General features: G+C 41.1%; 1 protein-coding gene across 1 annotated transcript in view; it reads left to right on the top strand.

The window, feature by feature from the left end:
* AVEN (apoptosis and caspase activation inhibitor) overlaps window positions 1–17,202 on the top strand; it is a 172,599-nt gene that overhangs the window by 50,389 nt on the left and 105,008 nt on the right. Inside the window, exon 2 of the mRNA XM_081108016.1 lies at window positions 993–1,170. Coding sequence (XP_080964142.1) covers window positions 993–1,170 — 178 coding nt within the window. The remainder of the gene's footprint in view (window positions 1–992; window positions 1,171–17,202) is intronic.

Genomic DNA, 17,202 nt, shown 5'->3' with positions numbered 1-17,202 from the left:
AATTTTTAGGATACTTTTTTGAACTGGTCTTTAGATTCTATATGCATCTCTCTTTTCTTTATTTTTTATTATGAAAATATTAAACACATACAAAAGTAGATAGAATAACATAATGAATTTTTATGTTCCCATCATCTGGCTTCAGCAATGATGAGTTATGCCCAGTTTATTTAATCTGTACCCACCATTCCTTTCCACCCATCTTTTGAAGCAAATCCCACATCATATCTTTTCATTCATAAATAGTTCACTATTTATTTATGAAAGGTAAAAACATAACACACAATACTAAACAATATATGAATGAGATAACATCCTTATTATAGTCAAATATTCAGTCATTGCTCACTTTTCTTCACTTGTCTCATAAGTGATTTTCTCTAATTATATTGTTTGAATCAGAGTACAAATAAGTTCCCGACATCACAACTGGTTATGTTCCTTCTCCTCCACCATTTTTTCCCTTTCGATTTATTTACTGAAGAAACTAGGCCCTTAATTTTAATAATTTCTCACATTCTGCATGCTCTCTCAACCTTTGAATGCCTAAGACAGGAAACTGTTCTGTAGAATGCATCTGAGCAGGGTTCCCATTTAAAGTTTACAATATAACATATTTATGGAATGCTTGTAAAATCTGTAAATTGAAAGGGTCCATTCTATCCTGAAGTACTTTGAGTCTAACACTCTTACAGCCTTGATTATTTCAGTAAGAGGAAACAGCTATTGAAATGCGATACACTGGGGTGGACTTGAGAGATATCAGTCACACAAATTTTAAGGTAGGAACTCGCCAGATTTTCTTTTCAAAGCTAAGTGAAAATTTACCCTGAAAGTATACTCTGGTGTAATGGGATTATCTTGAAATATTACTATCCTTAGAGAGCTCAGTCAGTAAGTGTGCTCTCTAATGTGATACCTTGTACTCCTGCTGAGGCTACTGAAGTCAAGATTTACATTGACTATGTATTGATTTTCTCCAATGATTGCAGGTTGAAGATGGCAGTGATGCAGAGACCTATGGAGAAGAGAATGATGAACAGGGAAATTATTCGAAGAGAAAGATAGTCTCTAACTGGGATCGATATCAAGATACTGAAAAAGAAGTCGATAATGAAAGTGGAGAATCGCAGAGGGGGACGGACTTCAGTGTTCTCCTCAGCTCTGCAGGTATGAATTCCAATCACTCACACACTGGTTGTGCTATGAATGTGGCAGCGACATTGATGTTCCTTTTTAAATTGCATCTTAGGAGTTGGCAATTCATCGTTTGTCTCTTGGATTTTTAAATCCAGGTAAAGGACAGTGTGTCTAATGGCTTGCAAGGAAAGAATGAATGGTGTTTCTCTAAGTGTAATATATGCTGATATAAATGTGCTGATATAAATGACTTAAGTTGCTGTTGAAGTGGATAATAGTCTTCATAGAAATGAAAAATGCTGAACCATGCTCCTCTCAAATGGGCAGTCTGAGAAAGAGCAGGATTTTCTTTGATTTCAGAGGAATTGGTACTTATGTTTATAAAAAGCTTTATAGAGTTTCTAGAATATATGATATTTTCCCCCTTATTTTATAGCCAGAAATATGCATGTTAGTGGATATGCACATATTGGAGACATATACACCTGAATACCAAAACTTTTCTTTTTTGCTTTGGACAGTCTTCTCTTTCAATAGGGTAAAAATCTCATTTCTCCTATGGCCAGCTATGTTTTTAAGGTTGACTCTCATCGATGTGGAACTGGAGGGTAGTTATAGGAGAAAATGGGGCAGGGCTGGTTTTATAGATGGCTACTCCCTGTAGGATGGGACATAAGAAATTGAAGGATGAATGGAGGACAGACTAGTGGTTTTCAGGTGTTAGGGATGGGAGGGTGGGAGGTGGATGTGGTTATAAAAGGGCAGTATGATGGAGCCTTGTGGTGCTCCATCTGTGCAAGTGATAAAATGATGTAGAACTTACACACACACATACACACACACACATGCATGCACACACGCCCAAGTGAGGGCAAATGAACCAGGGTAAGTCTGAATAAGATTGGTGGATTCTGCCAGTGTCATGTCCATATCCTGGATGTGATAGTATACTGTAGTTTTACAAAATGTTATCATTGGAGGAAACTGGGCCAAGCGTATGAGATTTCTCTGTATTATTTCTTGTAACTGTACTAGAGGCCTGATTCACGAAATTCGTGTAAGAGTAGGCCTTCCTTCCCCTGGCTGCCGGCTCTGGCTTCCCTCTGGCACCTGGGACCCGGGCTTCCCTTGCAACCCCAGCTTCGTCTGGAAGATCGTCTGGTCTAATTAGCATATTATGCTTTTATTATTATAGATGTGAATCTATAATTACCTCAATAAAAATATTGCCAGGTTAAAAAAAATTTAAAGGATTAAGATGTGGGAAGCAGTGAAATAATATGAAAATCATATTTTCAGTTTGTTTTGTATTCCCTACCCCCCAACCTTTATGTTGCTTTGGAGTTCTTTTTTTTCCGGTCTGCCTGTATTTTTTGAGTGCCTGTACCAGACTAAGAGTTATAAAGTAATGAGTTCTCTCTCAGCATATTAGTTGGAAAGGAAGAGGTAAGTGGAGTGAGTATTAGTGTGAGTCAGAAGAGCGGGCTCAGTCTGGTGTCATTATTTGTATGGGGCACACAGTGTAACCACCTTAGGTAGAGGTTTGCTGATGGCATCCAACTCATTGACTGTTCAGGGCCTGGTGACTCATCTTTTTGCCACTCAGATGAGTATTTTTCTCTTGTTATCTGCATTTTGGCCAATTATGGGTCTAAAAGCACTTTTATTCAAGGTTGGAGAAATGTGAAGTGTGTGCTGGTTAGCTTCAATTTTTATCAGTTGTTCTACTTAAAGATTTTCGGGAAAATTGAGGTAGTGCAATCAAATTATCATGTGGACTACCTGTGGATTTAATGGAATCAATTGTACAGTCAGTTTCCACGACAGTATCTGGCACTAAAAGATACTGCAGACTGTTCTCTTGGGCAGCACATGTACCAGAATTGGAACGATACAGAGATTAGCATGGCCTCTGGGCAAGGATGACATGAAAATTCGTGAAGCGTTCCATAGTTTTGAATGTCAACTATAACTGAAAAAAAAAAAAAAAAGAATACTGCGTAAATGTTTGAAGGCGATTCAGAATTCTAGTCTAATGCAGCAGTTATGCACATTGGCTTATGGTTTTGGTTATTTATTTTAGCATTTATTTATAATTTAAACCTGGCATGGTTTGAGTGTCAGGTATATATATGTGTAAAAATACATACATACATACACACACACACGCACACACACACACACATATATATTTGTAGTCTCTTTGCTTACTGATTTCTTAAGTGGCTTATCTATGATTGGTTTTTGGGAGATCGCAACTGTCACATCTTTTGATATGTGCTTACATTTCTTCCTTCCTCTGCTACTAATTTATTATTTTCTTGTAACATACCATAAGCCTGGGAAGAACTGTCCTGCTGTCTTCATATATGTTGGAGTGGGCTGTATTGGTTTACTTTTGAGAGGTGGAGTTCATTCTGTGGTCATAAAATATTAAGAATATCCTCAAGATAGGCTGACCATACTCCTTGGAATGATTCTGCCCTCGTTTGTATAAATCAACACAACAACCCAGGAAAACATCTCACTGGTTTGTTGGATGTGCACATCATAAACTTTCTAGATATCGCCAAATTGCTCTCCAATGTGGAGACGAGCTACAATTCCTAGTGTTCACTGTCTTTGCCAATATGTAGCACTGTTAGAAGTTTTCACTGTGGCCAGCTGGTTGAATGGTATCTAGTTGTGGTCTGTTTAATAATTATTTGAGCCCCCACTCTTTCCAGATACTGTTTTAAAAGCCAAGTATACAGCAGTGCACAGAGCAGACAAAACACCTGCCACACTGAGTTAACATTCTAGGGGTTGGAAGACACAGTAAGGAAAATAAAAGGAGAGTATATAAGATCTTAAATGGTGATAATTGTTTAGGATAGAAATAAAGTGGGGAGGGGCTGTTACAGTTTTAGAAAGGGTGAACAGAGTAGGTCTTTCTGAGAAGGTGACATTTTGAATAAAGACTTGAGGAAGGTGAGGGAGCAGGCATTGAGGATCTGTGGGAAGTGTTTCAGGCAAGTTCAAAGGCTTTGAGTCCCTGAGATGAGCAGCCACTGGAGGGTTTTGAAGAGAAGAGTAGTATAGCTAATTCATATTTTAACAGGATCACTCTGGCTGCTGTGTTGGAGTTACCTGAAGACCAGTGAGGGAGGGAGCAGGTAGACCAGTTGGGCCAATGCAACAATCCAGACAAGCGTTGATGTTGGCTGTGGCCAGGGTGATAGCAGTAGAGGTGGTGAAACATGGTTGGGTGCTGGATCTATTTAGAGGGAATTGCATGTAGGTCTTGCGACTGTGGAGAATAAAATAAAACTATGCACAGGTATGACACCAAGTTTTTGGCCTAAACAGCAGGGGGTTGCCATTATTTGATATAGATAAAACTGTTGGAAGTGCTCAGTTTTGCACATAAATTCATATTAAGAGAATGATGTTATAAATATCCAAATGACCCTTGGCAGAAAAAAGGTTCTCCACCCCTGATTTACAAAGATGTGGGTAGGATGTAGGGAAAGCACAGAGATAGTACAGTATGGAGAGGGCAGGTAACAGCAGAGGTGTTACCACCCCTCGCTCCCGGAACTCGGAAGGAGATTCATGGAGAGCAGTTTACTGTGAGAGGATAAATCACCTTTGGTCAAGAGATCTAGCCAGTGAAGGTGACTCCACAGGGAGAAAGACAGGGGAATAAATACTCTGGTTTTTAACTCTGTCTCCTCTAGTCTCTTGCCAGGGCTTCCCATAAGCTTAGCCTGCTGGAGGCCAGAAGGCAAGGGAGGCCTGTTACTGTCATCCATATAGATCAACTCCTAAGGCAGAACAGGAAGGAGAAGGTTAGGTGGTGAAACTAAAGTAGCAAATAGAAGAGACTCAGCACAGCATATAATTTCTTTACTAAGTACAAAAGTAACCAGTAAAATTGGAAGTAACTTATCAACATTGAACATTTTGATTTTTAATATTAGACATTCAAGTTCAGCTATGATGTTATGGTCTTTCCTTAGTCAGTATGGTTTAATATAAGGATCACAGGCCTCTAAGCTGAACAAAAGTCTGGATTTGAATGCTATTCTATCATGTTTCTGTCTAACTTTAGGCAATACTATTTCTCTCACTAGGAAATGCAAGAATAGAAAGAAATAAGTGCTTGATTTGATAATGTCAGCATGTTATCTGAAATTCACCATTAATTTTAGTTCTGCTTTGAATGTAACTATGGTGCCTAGATTCAGTATTTATCTAAATTTTTTTGTTGATAACTTAATTAACTATTCAGTAAAGTCAAATAAAGTCATTTTCCCCCTTGAATGTTAGACATATAGCAATGGTTGCCAGTAGAATTTACATATCCTCATTTTTCTGAGAAATTAAAAGTTCTTCTTGGGTATAATAGAACTGATTATTGAGGGTATTTATCGACTAACCAGTGTTGGTGGTCTGAGTCTCTGAGCATTTAAAAGTTGGTGGTCTTAGGGTAATTCATAAAAAGTCTTTTCCTCTTTCTCCCATTTTGCCACCTGTAGTTGTTCCTCTGTTTTTCTCCTCATTCTCCGTGTCTGCCATGTGGCAGATGTGTAATTCAGACTTGGTCTCTCAGACAAGGGCTCTGCGCTTTGAACTGTGCTTTATATTTTATTTTTTATTCTAGAATTAGCTGTGTTGGGCACACACCTCTGTGCAATTCTCAAATGTTGTTTTAGAAGGCAGACCTTTTGCTGAGAGTACATCTAGTTTAACGTGTTGTTTTCTTCCAGTAGGATTGCCATTGTAACAATGAATTTTTGTAGACCATTCATAAATTTAAAAAGTAAATTTCTGTTGTACACACTGTTAGTGTATATGTATATTGGTATATTCACTTTGGAAAATAGTTTGCCATTTTTCAGTAAAGTTGAAGATCCAGCCTTTCCACCCTTTGAGAAATTCTAGACATTTGCACCAGTGTTCATAGCCATGTTTCAGAAGAGCCACAGATGGAAGCAACTCAAATGCCCATGAACAGTGGAGTGAACACATAGATGAGCGGATGAACCTAAAGTGAAGTAGAAGAAACCCACATTCCCCCCACAATTCCTCAGTAGGATTCTATTTTCTATATAAGTTCAAATTTAGAAAAAAGTAAACTGTGTTATTTAGAGATGCCTATTTAAATGGTAAGATGAAAATCAAGGAAGTGGTTATTACAGAATCAGGATTGTGGTGACCTAGTGGAGAGGAGGGGTAGTGATTGGGGAGGGGCATAGAGCAGGTGTCCAGAGGGTGGGGGAGTTTTCTGTGATGTTGGCAGTATTCTAGTTCTGACCTGGATGATGGTTACTTTTGTTTGTTCAATAATTCTTTAAATTGTGTATATATTACCTATTTTATTTAAGTATCTCTCTATACAAGGACAAAAAAATATAAAAATGATAGAATTTTAGTGCCACAGCAGACCGTGGGAAGTGTTTTTGGCGAGGTAGTCCTTACAGCATCCTTCAGCTTGTGCCGGCAGCATGCAGGTGCTGCCTGCTCTGCCTGCATTTCTGGCCATGGCAGTGGGAGCTTACGCTTCTAAGTGGAGGAGGTAGGAAGGGGGCTAGTTAGTTTGAAATCACACCTTTCCTGGTAGGATTGGGAATCTTCAGATTTTTTTTTTTTTAGGACTCTTTCTGTAAGTCTCTGAAATATAATGATGCCTTCAGCCTTTCTTTTTAAACAGTATTCTTGCAATTCTGTGTTATGTTTCACAAGCTTTGAGGATGGTATCATACTCTCATTTCACATTCAGGCATAAATTGTTAGATCTTTAAGCAATCCGCCCCCCTCATTTTTTTTTTTTAAATGATGAATCATTGAATTAATGCCATATGCTTTATTTCTTTCTTTCAAGATGTCACAGATAACTAGAGTTAAAAAATGTTTACTGCATGAGCAAAATGCACTGGAGCAATAGTGAAGATGATCATGTAAAAAAACGATGTGCAAGTCTATAAGCTGTGTTTAAGCGGGACAAATAAAAATGAAATGGTTAGACTACAGTTTGGTCAGCAGAGTTGTCTGTCCATATTTTCATTTATGTATCTTCTTTAGTGTAATTTTATGAAAAGTTAATTTTGGGGGATTTTAATATAATGACTTTTGTGTCCTTTTGCCAGCAATTAGACTGGAAGGGAAAAGAAAGCATAGCAGTCTAGCAGCCTGTGCTTTTAAATTAAATTCTGGCCTTTTTCTTCCCATGAAGCAGCAGGATAGTGGTATTGTCCTTATCGATTCATTTCATTTTTTCCTCTTTTTAAATGGTATGTATTTTATTAGTTTTACTAATATAGCCTCATCTTACAAAGGCAATCTAATGGAAGAATCTTCCTTTGACATTTGAGGCATTTGAAATAACACAAACAGAACTAGACATTAAAAAATTCTTTATTTGGATAATAACAAAAAAGATAGGTTAAATCACACAAAACAATCTTCCCTTTCTTACAACTGGACGTTGAAGTGGGCCCAATTGGCTTTTCTTTTTCAGACCTCCAGAGATGCAAGCAGCTGAATCTGTAGAAATTTGTTTGCTAAACTACTGGTGTCTGCACCGTTCTGTGTTTTCTGTTGTTTTGAGGCAGGTTCTTCTTGGTTGTTGTTACTGGTCCAGCTGCACCGTTTTCATCAGGTTCATCATGGTTACCAGCTTTCATTCTCTTGCCCTGAGACTGTACTTTTCCTTTAATAGACCCAGCCTTGGCAGCTTTAATTCCTTTTCCTTTTCATCTGTGACCTTTTGATTTCCATTTGTTTAGGGATTCTTGTTGATCCTCTGTGATTTTTCCCGGTTCCGCTTTTTCTTCCTCTCCTAGGGCGTCCCATATCTCTCCTTTGTTCCTGAATGGTAGGTTACCATTATTGGCTTGTCTTTCTCTAGTGCTTCTTCAGCTTTTTCTTTAAATAGGATTATCCCCTCGTTTGTTTCTCTGGTAAAGCCTATCCTTTTTATTAATATTTATTAAATTAATTGGGGTGACATTGGTCAATATGAACATATAGGTTTCAGGTGTGGGTTTCAATGTTATAAGATCTATATATTGCACAGTGTGCCCGCCACCCAAAGTCAGGTCTTCTCCTGTAAAGTCCATTTAATTTTACTTCCCCACAATTTGAGAAAAGGAAGTGTGGATCTACTCTAGAGGTCTGATCATCTAAGTCACCCAAAATTTCAGTAAACATCCACTCTTTTCTTCTAGAGTTTTCATTTCAGCATCTATAGTACTTCTGTTTTTCTTCTTGTTTAGCTCTTAATTTAGCTTACACTTTATTTTGCTTTCTTCATGCTTTTTTTTTTTTTTTGCAAAGTAATCTTACTTGAATAGTATTTGAAGGCATGTGGTTTTATGCTTTTGGGCAGGTGTTTTTGTAAACCTTAGCATATTTAGTACTATCAGACACTGAAAATATCGAGCCCTTAAATCAGTGGTTCTCAACCTTCCTAATGCTGCAACCCTTTAATACAGTTCCTCATGTTGTGGTGACCCCCAGCCATAAAATTATTTTCGTTGCTACTTCATAACTGTAATTTTGCTACTGTTATGAATTGTAATGTAAATATCTGATATGCAGGATGTATTTTCATTGTTATAAATTGAACATAATTAAAGCATAGTGATTAATCACAAAAACAATATGTAATTATATATGCGTTTTCCTATGGTCTTAGGCGACCCCTGTGAAAGGGTCGTTTGACCCCCAAAGGGGTCGCTTGACCCCCAAAGGGATCGTGACCCATAGGTTGGCGACCCACATGTTGAGAACCGCTGCCTTAAATGCTTTGTGTAATGTTTTTCTCATTTGAAGATTTTGTATTCAACCTTTATCTTTTAATCTTTCTTTTATGTCGCCAAGAGTTGCATCAATTGGGAAGTCTTTTATATAAATGGGTCTGTTTTTACATACTTTTTTTATATTTATGAGTTACCAGAAAGACCTTTTATACTCATGAGAGAGGTTTGCATGGAGAGCTTCTGCTTTTATCTTTATCTTCATTTATTTCCTTTGATTTTCTTAAAGCTTCTGTTAAAGTTTAACATGTTGAATTTTATTATCTCCACAGGTATCCAGATTTTATTCAAGTTGATCAGTTCCTTTAAAATTTGTCTCGTGGCAAATTAGTTACTAAAATAATACTTGATTTGATGACAGATTTTGCTCCCTGAGTAGCCATTTTTTCAGTCACCATTTTCATTTTCAACAAGTGAGGAGAGCTGTGGAGTTACAAAATATCTTGCACGTGTATCCATTTAACTGAGTGATACTATGGCCCAATTATTTATTTTTTTAATTTTCTAATACTTTTCTAGATTTTTTCCTGAAGAGTTGCAAAGATACAAAGAATTCCCTTATACTCTTCACTTAGGGTGATACCCATTTCCTGTTCCAAATCAGGACACTGTGTTAATATTTATTTATTTCCTTAGTCTGCTCTAATTTGTGGTAGTTTCTCAGTCTGTTCTGGACTTGACACTGTTGAAGAATACTGGTTAGGTATTTTGTAGAATGTTCCTCAACTTGGGTTTTTCTGATGTTTTCTCATGATTGGACTGAGGCTATGGATTTTAAGGGAGAATACTGCAGATATGATATGCCTCCCTTGTTGGATCTTATCCGTGAACACATAATACTAATACAACATTACTAATAATGTTAACTTTGATCACTTGGTTAAGATGGTATCTGTCAGGTTTCTCCTTTGTAAAGTCACTTCCCATTGTCTGTTCATTAGATGAGTAACTAATTGCTACTCACACTCACAGGGATGGGGATTAAGCTTTACCTACTAGACTAGAGGGAGAGTATCAAAGAATTTATGAGCGTATGTTAAAACAATGACAGTAAATAGTAAGTGGCTTGAGGCTATGTAAATACCCTGGTTCTCCTTAAAGGCTCAAGGGGAACCAGTTCTCTTAGACTGAGTCAGAGGATTGCCTCAGATAAAAGTTCAAATTGTAGATGAATGGATAAAGAAGAGATACAATGAAATATGACTCAGCCATTAATAAGAATGAAATCTTGTCATCTGCAATGACATGGATGGACCGAGAGGGCATTGTGCTGAGTGAAATAAATCAGAAAGACAAATGCCAGATGATTGCACTTGTATGTTGAATCTAAAAAGCAAAATAAATGAGCAAACAGAACAGAAACAGACTCATAGACACGGAGAGTGGACTGATCCTTGCCTGAGGGGAGGGGTGTTGGGTGGATGTGTGCAAAAAGATGTAGGGATTAAGAAGTACAAATTGGTAGTTACAGAATAGTCATGGGGATGTAAAGTACAGTATAGGCAATATAGTCAATAATAGAGTAATAACAATGTATGGTGTCAGATGGGTACCAAATTTATTAGGTGATCACTTCATAAGTTATATAAATGTCTAAATGGGGTTGTATACCTGAAATTACTATGACATTGTACATCAGCTGTAATTGAAAAATAAAAATTATTTAAAAAGAAAAAAAATTGTGATGACTAAATAATTGACCTTTTTGTTTAAGCTTTATTGCAGAGCTATCTATATTATAAAAGGTGCTGTTCATGTGTGATTGACTGTTCTGTCAATCTCTTTAAAGAGTGGAATCATTTATATTAACTGAAGGGGGTTGATGAGGGCACATCTGTGAAACAAGGTTAAAACATCAACAATTGATTTTAATTTCTTCCTTCATTAATCAGTTACAAAATGCTTATTTTTATCTTAGCATTTGTGACTACCAAGTTAAGAAACTATATATGCAGAGGTAGGCAGAAGTAGGTTTATAGTTGTTGGAAGGAAAAATAAATAATAGTACAAATGAATAAATAATACAAGGAACAACTATAAACCTACCTTTGCTCATCCCTGTGTGTGTGTGTATACACATACACACACACACACACACACACACACACACTAGAGGCCTGGTGCATGAAATTTGTGCACTGGGGAGGGGTTGTCCCTCAGCCCTGCCTGCACCCTCTCCAATCTGAGACCCCTCAGGGGATGTCCAACTGCAGTTGGACATCCCTCTCACAATCTGGAACTGCTGGCTCCCAACCACTTGCCTGCCTGCCTGCCTGATTGCCCCTAGTCGCTTCTGCCTGCCAGCCTGATCGACGCCTAACTGCTCCCCTGCTGGCCCGATTGCCCCCAACTGCCCTCCCCTGATGGCCCGGTCCACCCAACTGCCCTCCCCTGCTGGCCTAGTCACCCCTAAATGCCCTCCCTTGCTGGCCTGGTCACCCCAACTGCCCTCCCTCCCCTCCAGGCCCGTAGCTCTCAACTGCCCACCCCTGCTGGCCTGGTTGCCCCCAACTGCCCTCCCCTGCCGGCCATCTTGTGGCAGCCATCTTTGACCACATGGGGGCGGCCATCTTGTGTGAGGGCATGACAGTCAATTTGCATATTACCTCTTTATTATATAGGACTAGAGGCCCAGTGCACAAAAATTTGTGCACTCGGGGGTAAGGGGGGGGGGTACCTCAGCCCGGCCTCTGCCCTCTCGCAGTCTGGGACCCCTCGGGAGATAACGCCCTGCTGGCTTAGGCCTGCTCCCGGGTGGCAGAGGGCAGGCCCAATCCCTAGGTGCAGCCCCTGGTCGGGCTCAGAGCAGGGCCAATTGGGGAATTGGGGCGCCACCCCCTGTCATGCACAGAGCAGGGTGGATTGGGAGGTTGTGATGCCACCCTCAGTCACACTCAGGGTAGGGCCAATTGGGGGATTGGGGCACCGCCCCCTGTCACACTCAAGGGAGGGTCGATGGGGAGGTTGCGGTGCCACCCCCTGACATGCACAGAGCAGGGCCCATCAGGGGGTTGGGGAGCTCTCCCCTGTCATGCACAGAGCAGGGCCGATCAGGGGGTTGGGGAGCTCCCCCCTGTCACGCACAGAGCCGGGCTGATCAGGGGGTTGGGGAGCTCCCCCCTGTCACGCACAGAGCAGGTCCCATTAGGGGGTTGGGGAGCTCCCCCCTGTCATGCACAGAGCAGGGCCCATCAGGGGGTTGGGGCGCTGCCACTCTCACACTCAGAGCAGGGCCGATGGGGAGGTTATGGCTCTACCCCATCACACACAGAGCAGGGCCCATGGGGTGGGGGGGTTGGGGCGCTGCACCCTGTCACACACAGAGCCGCAGGGCGATCAGGAGGTTGGGGAGCTCCCCCCTATCAGGCACAGAGCAGGGCCGATCAGGGGGTTGGGGTGCCTTCCCCTGTCAGGAACAGAGCAGGGCCGATAGGGAGGTTGTGGCCCCGCCCCCTGTCACACACAGAGCCACAGGGCGATCAGGGGGTTTGGGTGCTGCCCCCTGTCATGCTGATCTCGATGCTGGGAGACCTCACGGCTCCGCTGATCCCAGTGCTGGGAGGCATATTACCCTTTTACTATATAGGATAGAGGCCTGGTGCACGGGTGGGGGCTGCCTGGTTTGCCCTGAAGGGTGTCCTGGATCAGGGTGGGGGTCCACACTGGGGTGCCTGGCCAGCCTGGATGAGGGGATGATGGCTGTTTGCAGCTGGTCACACACCCTTCAGGGTGGGGGTCCCCACTGGGGTGCCTGGCCAGTCTGGGTGAGGGGCTGAGGGCTGTTTTGAGGCTGGGACTGAAGCTCCCAACTGCTCCTTTTTTTCTTTTTCTTTTTTTATTCTGAGCCAGCTTTAGCTCTGAGGCTCCAGCTCTTAGGTTCCGCTCCTGAAAGCAGGTATCTGGTTTGTTTAGGTTCTACAATCGAAACTCTGTATCAACTCCAGGTCTGAGATCCCGGCTAGCTGAAAGCTGGTTTCTGGGGTTTTGTTTAGCTTCTATTTTTGTAACTATGTTTCAAACTGCCAGCTCAGAGGCCTGCAGCGGCAGGCGGGGAACGTTGGAGTCCTCCGTCACTGAAGCAAGCAAGCCTCATGTTAGTTTCAAGCTGCCTGGCTGCCGGCTGCCATCTTGGCTGACAGTTAATTTGCATATTGCCCTGATTAGCCAATGGGAAGGGTAGCAGTCGTACACCAATTACCATGTTTCTCTTTTATTAGATAGGATATACTAGAGGCCCGGCGCATGAAATATGTGTGCGGGTATGGTCCCTAGACCTGGCCTATGATCAGGGCCAACTTCCTTGGCTGCTGGCAGCTGGCCCTGCCCCCCACCACCATCCACCCCCGGTTCCCTTTTTGCAGTGGGGCGATTGGAGCCTGCTGGCTCGGGGGAGGGACCGAGCGGTGGTCAGGGCACCCCATAGAGACTGGTCAAGTGGTCATTCTGCCATTTGGTCGATTTGCATATTACTCTTTTATATACATAGATGTGTGTGTGTATGTGTGCATATCCTATCTAATAAAACCCTAATATGCAAATTGACCAAACGACGAAACCACCGGTCACTATGATGCACATTGACCACCAGGGAGCAGATTCTAATGCAGGAGCTGCCCCCTGGTGGTCAGTGTGCTCCCACAGGGGTAGTGCCGCGCAGCCAGTAGCTGGGCTCACAACTGGTGAGCACAGTGGCGGTGGTGGGAGCCTCTCAGACCCCTCGAGGGATGTCCCACTGTCGGCTTAGGTTAGGCCTGCTCCCCACTTCAGCCAGCAGTTGCACATCCCCTAAGGCAGCGGTTTTCCACCTGTGGGTCACAACCCCTTTGGCAGTCGAGCGACCCTTTCACAGCGGTCGCCTAAGACCATCCTGCATATCAGATATTTACATTACGATTCATAACAGTAGCAACATTACAGTTATGAAGTAGCAACGAAAATAATTTTATGGTTGGGTCACAACATGAGGAACTGTATTTAAAGGGCCAGAAGGTTGAGAACCACTGCCCTAAGGGGTCCTAGATTGCGAGAGGGTGCAGGCTGAGATGAGGGTCCCCCACCACCTCCCCGTGCACGAATGTTGTGCACCAGGCCTCTAGTACATATATGATTACATATATACATATGTTGTGCTTCTTTATGCAAGAGACAGTCATGGTATCTTATGGAACCATGTAGGAGTAGATAGATGAGGAGGCATTTGTCAGTGAGCCATCAGCCATCCCAGCACATACCAACTCTTTGGCTGATCTCCCTCAGAAGTTGGGATAATTCTAGTGTAACCATTATTGTCCTGGGGGTATTGTCCAAGCATGGGCTGGTCCAGAGAGATAATGTGGTTAATGTGTTTTTAGATTCCTAAGCGGCAAAACATGACATTTTGATATAACCATTTCTTCTTTACTGCTATTCTCAGGAGCCCCATAATCTAAATGTTTTTTTTTGTTCAGGTATCTCAATTTAGTAAGAGAAAATCTGGAGTAATAGTATTTGGTACAGTGCCAGATATAGGTAAGGATTTCTAGCTCTTAAAAAAAATTATAAAGTCTTAAAAAATGTATGATTAAGATTTGGGAGTAGTCAAACTTGACTTAATGTACTGAGATTTGGCCTCATAACCATGTTATTGCTTTGCTTCAGAACAGATTTTAGTAATGAGCCATTGTCAAAATATTTTAATTTATTGTCTTCCTCCTCCCAGACCCCCACCCCCCCAATTTTTGGGGTCATCAGAATAGGGTTTGGGTGGGGAGAGATGGGGATTGAAAGGGGGCGTGGTTTTGCGGGAATTTGCAATGGAAAGGCCACATTGTTGTGATATGTATTGGGGTCAACTTCTGTATTAGATTGGGTAACAACTCCTTAACTTGGGGTGGAGGGTGATAGATGAACTGTAGGCATAAATAAATGTGTTAAAATCGTTCTTATTTATAGAGCACTTGTCTGAGTATTTGGTACATCATGTACCAAATATTTTATTTAATCAAGATAACCCTGCAAGGTCAGTATTAGACCCTTTTATAGAGGAGGCAAATTAAGCTCCAGGAAGTTGGATGACTTGCCTAATGTCCCATAACTAGTATGTGATAGAACTGTAGTATGATTTCCTACCTGGCTAATAACAAACTCATTACTGTTTAGACTGAACTGTTGCCTTCTGCAGAATGCTTGCAGCTGGCTGTGCGGTGTTAGGCTTTTTGGGTGTATTGTATAGAAAATGAGCCAGTAAATGATTTGGAATAGTTATGATCTTCCTCCTCCTTGTAGTAGAAACAAAACAAAACATTTGTCTACTTTGAAAAAATTATCTATGTTGGATAGTTTGGTGCCTTTTGATCTGGTCATGATAAAGGGAATATTACTCTTCTTACTTGCTACTTGTTTCATTTATACTGAAAAATATGGAAAACGAAATAATGGATTTATTTCAGCCCTCTGATTTGTCTTAATAATAAAGGGATAATATGCAAATGGTTGTTATGTGCTATCAGCAGGAGGCTTCATCCCCCATCTGGCGGGGCTTGATGGGGGATGTGTGGCTATGTTTTGCGTCCCCCGCCCGGCAGGGCTTGATGGGGGGACCTGAGGCTGCGACCCCTGCCTGGTGGGACTTGGGTGGGGTCTGGGTCTCGCCCAGTGGGGGTGGGACCAGCTGAGTCTGGGTCTCAAGTGATTTTGAGGCACATGTGGGTGGGCAGGGACTTGTTTCTGGGTCTTGTGGTGTGACTGAGACTCTGACAGGAGGGAGATTTTCATATACATTTTACTAATTTTCTTTCATCTCTGATATTTCTATTATAGAGAAAGGGCAAATAGCAATATTAAAATATTTCCTCTAATTAATTCCCTTTTAACGTGCACAAATTTCATGCACCGGGTCACTAGTATTATTATATAGTTACTCAGGAGCTCTAATATGAAAATGAGTTTTTCTTCACTGCTTATAATTATGAATTAAGCAAAAAGATAATTATGTGTTAAATTATTTGCCCTATGTATGTGCAAATGAAATTCATCAAGGCATCACTATTGTTAATATTTTTCATATTAGGCAATTTGACAAAGCATCACTTGTTAATATTTTCAATATTACTTCTAAGTTTTCTTTTTCTAAACTGTACATATTTTTTAAAAAAATATTTTTATTGATTTCAGAGAGGAAGGGAGAGAGAGATAGAAACATCAATGATGAGAGAGAATCATTGATTGGCTGTCTCCTGCACGCCCTCTACTGGGGATCAAGCCTGCAACCTGGGCTTGTGCCCTTGACTGGAATCAAACCTGGGACCCTTCAATCTGAAGGCTGACGCGGTATCCACTGAGCCAAACCAGCTAGGGCTAAGATTTCATATTTAGATAACTACTTCCCATAATTTTCAGAGAAAATTAAAAAAAAAAAAAAAAGATTGCTGCCAGGGCTTGGAGGAGTCTTGGAAAAAATTGTGATTGTAATATTCATACATAAACTCAGTTTAACCTCAGTAGCCCTTAAGCATGTTTGCAACTTGATGATCCCTCTTTTAAAGTGATAGAGTACTTATTTGCAAAGTTTCTGAATCCCAAGTTAATCTTTCTTTAGTTTTGATTGGAGGTTCGAGTGATACCATTTTTAGTGTAGGCTGCTTGTAACTATATAAAAGCTAGATTTTCCCCCTTATATTTTGAAGTCAGAATGGTATTGTAAATTAGTAATGTTTTAATTTGCATGCGATATAAATGGGATTTGGGAATTAGCTAAGGTGTTTGCCTATACATATCCTTAGAGCAGGAAGTAATTTGGGGACTCTCTCTGTGTATAGCTGATAATGATAAAGTGGACCATGTTGTGGGACAGATTTATCTTCAGACCTCCATCTCTCTTTTCCTCTGTGACACTGCCTTTTCTTACCCATTAGGTACTTGACTGCCTATTTAAGTACCTGAGGCTTTTATGCACTCATTTATGCTCTGCCTGCTCTCAGGCAATGTCTCCTAGGAAACCCAAGCATGTATGTTTAATATTCATACTTTATGCTCATACTGTATATGGCCAGCAGCCACACACAGCTAGAGAAATGGGAGGGAGTGTTGCTTGAGAGGCAGTCCATTTGGAGTATTCATGAGTGGGACTATGTGTACAAGACACCCTTATATAAGTAAAGCAATAGGTAAAGTGAAATCATTTCAGAGTAGGCTGCTTGGTGAGCTCTTGTCAAGTGAAGACACTCCCAGTGCACTGGTAGTTGAGCATTTGAAAGGTATGCTGCTAACAAAGATATTATTA

Source organism: Myotis nattereri (genome assembly GCF_964212035.1).
Source record: "Myotis nattereri genome assembly, chromosome: 1".
Taxonomy (NCBI): Eukaryota; Metazoa; Chordata; class Mammalia; order Chiroptera; family Vespertilionidae; genus Myotis; species Myotis nattereri.
This window is presented reverse-complemented; position numbering and strand designations above follow the sequence as displayed.